An 8,838-nucleotide genomic window follows, 5' to 3' on the forward strand; every position below is an offset into this window, starting at 1 on the left:
GTTCGGGTTTCGCTTGAAGAAAATGTGGCAACCCTAAGGAGCGTGTGGAGAGAAAAAAGGGGGGGGGGGACCGCTGCAATCCCATGTAAGTGGGCACAAATAAATTGTCACCCACTTTTTTCATTCATGTTGTAGAAGGAGTTGTGAGGACTCACAGGTGGGTAGAAGGAATTATGGTGAGGAGGTTTTGTCATTGGACTCACATCAAAGATATAAAAAGCCAGAGTAAGCCCTCATTGACACAACTAACCGCCGGCCCGTACAGATCTGTGCGTGTGATTTGTACGCAGCAGCCTGTCCTTCTCTATGGGAGTAAGAGGCCGTACGCTGCCCTACGCTCACCCGACCTACACGTCCGTGCGGGTGTCTGTACTAATATGCTGACAGGAGGGATCCTGTCTGTGTCTGAGCAGGGGCACCCGCACGGACGTGTAAGTCAGGTGAGCGTAGGGCAGCGCACTAATGTACCTGCTTTCCGGGTGCGGGCGATTGACTTCAATGCACCGCCATGACCCCTCCCGCCCCTGAACCCAGGGAGCCGGCCGGCTTGCGTTCCAGAGGCCGAACACACAGGAACGCAGACTTTGTGGTGTGAATCGTCCCTAAATGCTTACGATCATTGATAGAGGAATCCCTGGCTGTTTTCATTGTATTCTGACAGTGGCCGCAGAATACCCAAACGGAGCTAACAGATGTTTGGCTGCTTGCTCCGGTCGGCTGAGAATTTTCCAACCAGCTCCTTCGATCAGAGGGATCATAGGGATGGTGGGCGGAAGGGTGCGGACGGGGCACCCACTGCACATAATGTGTACTGTGTATATCCAGCTTTAAAATCAAATAACATTACAATCCATAATCGGCAAGTCTCTGGTGCCATTAGGTTGTGTGAACATCTGTAGCTGATGAAGGTCTCTTTCAGCTGACACACGGGACTGCTATGTCTGCTATTATACCTTGAATAAAGTTTTTTACTGGACCCAGAACCGAGTCCAATGACTTTCTTCTACTGTTTATGACGAAGGCCTGGTGGAAGACCTAAGCCTGTGACACACTGCATGTGAAGCCGTGCGGAGTGAAGCAAAGCTGTGAGCCACGGACGTTCACATGTAGTGTGTGAGCTGAGCGCGGCCAGATGAAAGACCGCATCTCCAGCCAATCGGCTCGCGTGTTACAACTCAAATGGACCTTGTTAAAGATGTCACCAGCACACCATATTGAAGTGAAGAACATGTTTGTTTATTGACGCTTCATTTCAAAACAAATGGCAACGTTTCGGGGCCGCACAGGGTCCCCTTCATCAGGCTTGAAATTATGTAATTTCTAACCTGATGAAGGGGACCCTGTATGGCCGCGAAACAAGTTTCAGTATTGGCGGTGGCATTCGCGGTCACTTCGAGCACGCTGACAGGGATAGAGTGCAGCAGGATTCTGGAATACAACCGAATGGACTTCGCATTGTGACGCGCGGGTTTAAACATGCGAACCGATAGGCTGAAGACTACATTTTTATCTCGGCGCACTCAGCTATGCAAGCTCTCGGTAACTGACGCGCTGGAGTGAAAATGATATGACGCTGCACATGAAGGTCCGTGCTGCTTCGCATGCACTGTGTCACAGGCTTCATTTTTGCACCTGTGTTCCATGGAACTGCATTGGAGGAAGGAGGTAGAGCACTCTGGGGGGAAGTTTATCTGGAGCAGTTACCCATGGCAACCAATCAGCTAACTCTGTTCCATTTTCACAGCTTAACTGAACCAACTGAAAAAATGAAACTGATTGGTCATGTATTTTTATTATTGTTACTCATGTAGCACTGACAATTTACACAGTGCACATTCACATCAGTCCCTGCCCTCAAGGAGCTTACAATCTAAGGTCCCTATCTGACATGCATACAGGGCCAATTTAGACAGGAGCCAATTAACCTTCCAGCATGTCTTTGGAGTGTGGGATACATCAATCTGTTGTATGTCGTTCTTGCATTAGTCGGACAGACTTCTACAGAACATCGATGACCCTCTTTATGAATGGCAGGGAGTCTTTCCAGCGTGTGGTAATGGTGCACACATTGGGCGCGTCTCCTCTTCATCCTCACATGGGCCATCAGAGTCCGCAGTGTTCTATCAAAGTTTGTGACTACGGTAGAATGTGTGACCGGTGACGTGGTCACACATTTTACCGTAATCCTGCCCAGTTTTTCAGCAGTGGAATGTGTGACCGCCAATAGGTGAAACATTCTAACGCTTTGTCAGTTGTTCCAGGGCAGATCGGCATCGCAGTTGGTATGTGCAGGAGAACCGATCTGCCCTGGAACAGCTGATCGACCCTGAAATGTCACTTCTATCCGACTCTGTGGGTGCGATCTCACCTTCCACCCCCATGACATTTCAGGACCAATCAGCGGTTCCAGGGCAGATCGGCCCTTGCATGTGAACGGTCACACATTCAAACACAGTCACAAACTTTGATAGAATACTGTTTCACCAAATTGGAAATAATTTCATAGAATGTGAATTTCGATTTACATTTGTATCGGATTACTGCGTCTGGTCACTCACAGGGCAGGAGTACGGTGTGTGTGTGTGTGTTACATCATACAATATCTCATTCCATGGCGAGTCGCTTGTTTGCGATCACTCATACCTCATAGATGACAACGTGCTATGTGTACGGCCGCCGTTAGTTAAAGTGACCTTAAAGTCCAAAATATGTTAATGAAAGCACTTACCTTAAAGGAGAACTATGGGGTTAGGGCTTTTCCCCATAGTTCTCCTAAGGGTAACGGGAGGACACAAACTAGCGTCCTCCCATCACCCTAAGCTCAGTATACCGCAAGCTATACTGAGACGCCGCAGCTGAAACATATCCCGACAATTATGTCGTGATCCGCCCAGCTACGTGAGTGACAGCTGGCTCTGCCTATCTAGAGGCAGAGTCAGCTGTACCCACCCCCTCTGTTCCGCCAGTCAGCGCTGGAGGATCGGAGGGGGAGGGGGTCTCCGATCCAGCGCTGACTCCTCTGAGCTTGCTGGCACTTCCTATCCCACGTTGTCTGCATGCGGATGCACACCATATATTTACCTTGTGTCTCTCCTCGCGTCCTGGCCGAAAACGTGATCTGCGCATGCGCCCACCCCAAGATGCTTTCACATTTTCGGACGGGCACGCGGGGAAGGCGCAGGTATTAACCCTTTTCAAAGCGGTTTTGGTTTTTATTTTTACACTTTTGCATATATCTATTACTTGCTAGCAGTAGATATATGCAAAAAAAATGGAGGCTTTAATTATCCTTTAATCATTTGTGTACAGAACCCCCACTCAGAGAGATTCACTCCATTCACAAATGATTGAATCCTCAGTGAATGTTTATGACAGGCTCCTCCTCACACAATACACACCACACTCTCATTAATGACCCCCTCAATCCACACAGTTAATGAATGACGGACAGGAAGTCCCGTGTGACACACACTCTTCATGGTGTAAAGAACGCCATTGTGTCCCTGGTGACTAATGACATCCCTGCTGGGAAGGTGAAACTTCCCCCGGCCTCCAGAAACCAGTTCTCCTCCAGACGAGGAAGGAGGCGGGAGAGAGAGCTGCAGTGTGTAAAGTAAACAGGAAGCCAGTGCGGAGGCCCCGCCCACCACACCTGCACATTCGGGGGCGAGGAGAGGAGACGAAGGCGCGGGCGCACTTCATTTACCTGCGGTGACGTCAGGAAGGGGCGGGGTGAGGAAGAGAGAAGTGCACGTCTGCTCTTCGTGGTGACGGCGGGATGGGGAGGAGAGTAGGGAGGGGCAGCTCGTCATTTACCTGTGGTGAAGTCAGGAAAGGGGCGGGGAGGAGAGTAGGGCATGTCTGTTCTTCATTTACCTGTGGTGGCGTCGTCAATAAGAAGGCGGTACTCGTCTAAGAAACACAGCAGTCCGGCAGAGATACGTGCAGACAGGGAAGTGAAGCGAGCGAGGTGACCGGGAGAAAGGCGAGAGCTTACCACCTGCTGTACGGAGAGCTGAAAACTTACAGTCACGTGGGACCAGCTAAGCGGCAAGTAACGCGCGGTATCTCCCACCGGAGTCAGGCGAGAGACCACTTTACGGCCGTGTGCCCAGCTAGAGAGCGAGCCCGAGTGACGTCATCGGCTAGCCCCGCCCCGGCGGAAAAATCGGCAATGGCAGCGTGGCTCCGCGGGTTCTTCCTTTTCCTGCTTCCCTTGGCCCTGGCAGACACACAGCTGCCATGTGAGGGCTACGAGGTAGTCGAGGGCTTTGGCTTGGAGAATGTGGAGGCTCCTGCTGCGTTTGGAGTGAAGGTTGTGGAGGTGGTGGAGAATGTGGAGTCTGACAAGGCGTGCTGGGAGCGGTGCTGCGGGGCAACGAGCTGTGACCTGGCCCAGCTATCCAAAGGCAAATGTCATCTTGTCCGCTGCAACGTCAAAGGCTTCAACATGTGCAATTTGACCGCCCAGGAGGATACCAGGTCCTACCGGAAAGTAGATGCGGGGGTTCAGCCTAGACAAGAAGGTAATAATGGCGGCTGCTTAAAGGGTTTAAAGTCAGTAGGGCCAGCAAGTAGCCCCAGAGTATTTGCTAGTAGTTTAGGTTAAAGCAGGGGAAGGAGGCAGCCTTGGTACTCAAGCTGTTGTGGAACTACAAATCCCATGAGGCAATGCAAAACTCCTGGCAGCCACAAACATGACTGCCAGAGACAGAGGCATGACGGGATTTGTAGTTTCATAACAGCTGGAGCCCCTGGGTCAAAACTTTGTGGTGGTTGTTGTTGTTGTTGTTGTTGTTGTTGTTGTTAGTGTGAAATGTATACACCTCGGTCAGTGTATTTTTTGCTGTCTCGGATTTCCCCTTCTTACCCTGCTGACACATCAGGCAGCTTCTATTGTCCAGAATAGCTTGCTATAGCCTGGGACCACTCAGAAGTCTCTAGTGCACCTTATTGTCAACCTGTCGGAGCGACACAGAAAACCAACACCCCTAGAGAGGTGGCAGCATGACGTACACCCCTTTCCCATCATTATTCCATAGTGCCAGCGTGTGCCAAGAGCCCTCACCAAGATGGAAAATACCAACCACTCCACTGGAATCCCCCCCAAAGTCCTGCAATGTCCCTTGTCACTCTGACGGCAGTGGCGCTGCATGGTCGTTTCTTTCTAAAATTCTGTGTAACCTATATTTAAAGCCTTGCTTCTCAACTGGTGGGTCGTGACCCCATGTTCAGTGGGGTCCACCTTTCCAGGTAAGAGGCTCCTCAGCTTCTTCCTAGCGCAACAGACAGTTCTCGCAGCATCCAAAATATGCTGCCCGTTGCTGAGTGTCGGCGTGGGTGAGTTATGGACACAAGGGGAGCTCCATCCATACGTGCTTACAGCTCCCTCACGTGTCCTGTAGAGGCGCCTGGACTATAGTGACATCACATTCTGGCTCCCGGAACCTCTACTGGGCACGCAAGGGGGTTGTACAAGCAATGCACACATGGATGGAGTTTCATCACAGCGCAGCAGCCCACACTGGACCCCAGGCTGAGGATCCACTCCAGTTCTTGTAAATTAGGGACACTGGGTGGACCTTTTTAAAAATAAGAAAAAAGAAATCAATTTATTTTGGATTGTGGTTGTGGGCCCGTTCACACTAGTACAGTGCTTTAATCGCACCGTCCTATTCGATTAATACACTGCAGCGCACAATCACACCTACTGTGATTTCTGGTTTTGGGCGTTGACATTCATTGAAATGATACCCCAAACGCAGCTCCCACTCACAATTCGATCTCCCCCACCGGGACGCATGGTACCGCAATGTCTTGCATTCCATTGCAGTGCGATCTTTGTTGCCACTTAATGACCGAGGACAAATGTGGTCCTGAGGTTACACAGGTTGAGGCCCACCGATTTAAAGTCTATTTTGTCTCTTAACTTCCTGTTCTGCAGACAACAGGAAGTGCAAGGGAAAGCCTCTCATTATTGGTATTTTGTATAGCGCCAACAATTTACTCATCGCTGTGCGCATTCACATCAGTCCCTGCCCTCAAGGAGCTTACAATCTTAAGGTCCCTAGTTGTCACTAGAACAAGTGTCCCCATTTATATCCATTCCTTATGACAACATTGCACCTTCTGCTCCTCTCGTGTGATTTTTATGGATCAGTAAAGGAGCCGCTTTTGGAACGTAGCGCAGAGAATGGTTGATTGATCTAGCGCCCGGTAGTGTATGTCACAGTCCAGATCCTTCCTGTTTGGCCAGGGTAGCTCCTGGTCCTTTGTACTCACTGAATACCGGCCTGCACATCTCTGTGATGAAGGTTTGTAGCTCCTCGCTGTCTGCAAGCCAGGGACAGCGCCATTGTTGTCCTTTAGATAAAACCATTCCGGAGAGAAACATGGAGGCCGATGTTGCTGACCTCTCCCCTGAAGAATTTCCTGACTGTCATGCTTACTTTTTGAGTCACTCAAAACAAGAATAAGGATGAAGTCTTCTGACATCTAGTCAGTCAGTGACCCGGAACAAGCGTCCCGATCAGGAAAGTCAAAGTAATGAAGTCAGTGCAGTGGGGAAAAGCAGCCAGGTCACTAGCATTTTAGGGGTTAGCAATGGCAGCCCCCCAATTTATTTAATGACCAGTGTAGAGTTTAGATGTAGACAACTCCCCCCCCTCCCTCCTAGATTCAGAGTAGGATTTATCAAAACACTTGCCAGCTTTTTGTATGTATGCTTTTTCTCAGTTGTAGGCTGGTTTCTGACACCGCTCCACTTCCAATGGGTTTTTTTTTTCCCGCTTTTTATTTGTTACACCGTGAGGTGAATGGGAGGTATTGGTGGGCCTCGGATATTCTGGATGGTTTCTCACTATTGGTGTAACAATGAATTAGCTTTCATCTTTCACACTCTTTTATAAATGATAAATCTCTTTCTTTGCTGTGGGATTTATCCCCTTTTTCACTATTTTTCAGAAATCGGTGCCACTGGTATTTATTACACCGTTCCATGGACATTACTGAGCAGCTAACCCTTGCAGGTCATTGTTACCCCCACAGGCTTTACCAGAGCACAGTAATCTGCTCAGCTTGTCCATTGAATGACAACATAGTTGTTGTTGTTCGTTCTTTTTTTGTTTTTGTGTCTTGTTTCTGCTTTTGTGGTGTTTGCTCATAGAAGGATGTTGCGGTTTAATCTGGGCTGGTTTTCTGCCCCTCGTCTGTCTGCCAGAAACCTTTCTACAGACGGCTCCAGTGAAACGACAGCCTCCCGCCCAGGGTGACAATGTGTATGCGCATAGTAGTCCATGCACAAATTACAGATGGGTTTGTGCGTACATTACCCTACATGCATGCGTTTGTCCAGTTCTGGAAGAGCTGGATTTTCAGTGTCCCTACTTAACTTCTGAATCATGTGTGAACAGTTGACATAGTTGCACAATGACCGCACACCTAGAAATGTCATGGGATTGTCTAAGCTGCCCAGTAAATATCTCGAGTGGGTGCTGATTGGGCAAGGAAGTTTGCTAGGCATGCATAGGCTGATTATGTTGTGTTCAATGTAGGGTTGCACAGATACCAAGTACAGTACTCGGTACAGGTACGAGTACCGATACTTTTGAGCTCCAAGACTACACTAGAGAAAAATTCAAAAATTAGGCGGCAGCTGTCATTTGTAAGGAGCACACGGAGCTCCTGGGATTTGTACATCTCCCTTTTAATGTACGATTTTGTTTTTACAAATATAAATAAAGGGATGCACAGATACCAGTTTTGCGAGTACTGGTACTTGCCGAGTACTTACAAGTACGAGTACTGATACATTTTTGTTTATTGTCATGTGACAGTTTTTCTAAAACAATACAGACTAATGATTTCAGGACTGTGGTGGAGGGCCAGAGCCAGGTCCCAGCTGCAACCGCTGCAACCCTGGTAGTTCTTGTAAAAATGGCAAGTATCGGCACTGGTACTCAAAAAGTATCTGTGCATCCCTAGTTCAATGTATCTACCAATAATCCGTCTGATCATTTGACTTGCATAGCACACTTTACACTACAAAAGTCAATTGCAGCAGCAATCTGAGCTTTATAAAACTTGTATATGAGGGCAGCAGAAGATGTCATTGGCTGTAAAGTGTGAATGGGGAAGGTCTGGTCCAACAATGAACACATAGTCCTGTTTGCTATTGTTATCAGACTACTGTAACCGTACCCAGTTTTGTCTGGTCCTTAATATCTTTGATTTCTCCTCCCATCCTTAACATCCAAATACCTTTTTTATGGTCTTGTTTGCTTTCTCGTGTTTCCTTCTTTCCCCCGAATGAAAAGGCGATGACACACATGAACAAAACACAGCTTCTGGTTGTCACTATATATTTTTTTATTCATATGATTTTATACAACAATACACTAATACCTTTTTTTTTTTTTTTGTCTTGTTCAGCCCGGAAAAAAATGTTTGGAGTCCTCCCCGCCGAGCTCTTGTCTGCTGACAGTGGCAGGTGTGCTGCTGTCAGAATACCCAGGCAAGAATCTGCAAAGGATTTTCAGCCCGGCTCCTTTGAAAAAGTCGACTGAAAAATTGACTTTTGTCAAATGGAGCGGTGTCAACAGGGCCACACAGTGCTCAAATGTGGACCGCGTCCGCAGGATCACTTTTACTGGGTAGTTGGGACCTGGCTGAAGAAAACGGTAACGAGCACATGGCGGCTACTGCTGCTGGCGGGAGCTTGCTCTAACCACTTGAAATCCATGGCGTATATAAACGTAATGTGGGTGTCCAGTCTTATTCCACATCTGTAAATTTCTTGGGTTGTGATGTTAATATTTGTTGTAGGAAATTTTGGTTCTT

The 8,838-nt window shown here is 48.3% G+C and overlaps 1 protein-coding gene across 2 annotated transcripts in view; it reads left to right on the forward strand.

The window, feature by feature from the left end:
* The first annotated feature begins 4,112 nt into the window (after window positions 1–4,112).
* Window positions 4,113–8,838, forward strand: part of LOC108792243 (kunitz-type protease inhibitor 2-like) — a 14,413-nt gene continuing 9,687 nt past the window's right edge. For both annotated transcript variants that reach the window (XM_018562976.1, XM_018562977.1), the window contains exon 1: window positions 4,113–4,526. In XM_018562976.1, the coding sequence (XP_018418478.1) occupies window positions 4,175–4,526 (352 nt within the window). In that variant the 5' untranslated portion in view covers window positions 4,113–4,174. The remainder of the gene's footprint in view (window positions 4,527–8,838) is intronic.

Source organism: Nanorana parkeri, unplaced genomic scaffold (genome assembly GCF_000935625.1).
Source record: "Nanorana parkeri isolate BGI_ZX_2015 unplaced genomic scaffold, ASM93562v1 scaffold620, whole genome shotgun sequence".
Classification (NCBI taxonomy): Eukaryota; Metazoa; Chordata; class Amphibia; order Anura; family Dicroglossidae; genus Nanorana; species Nanorana parkeri.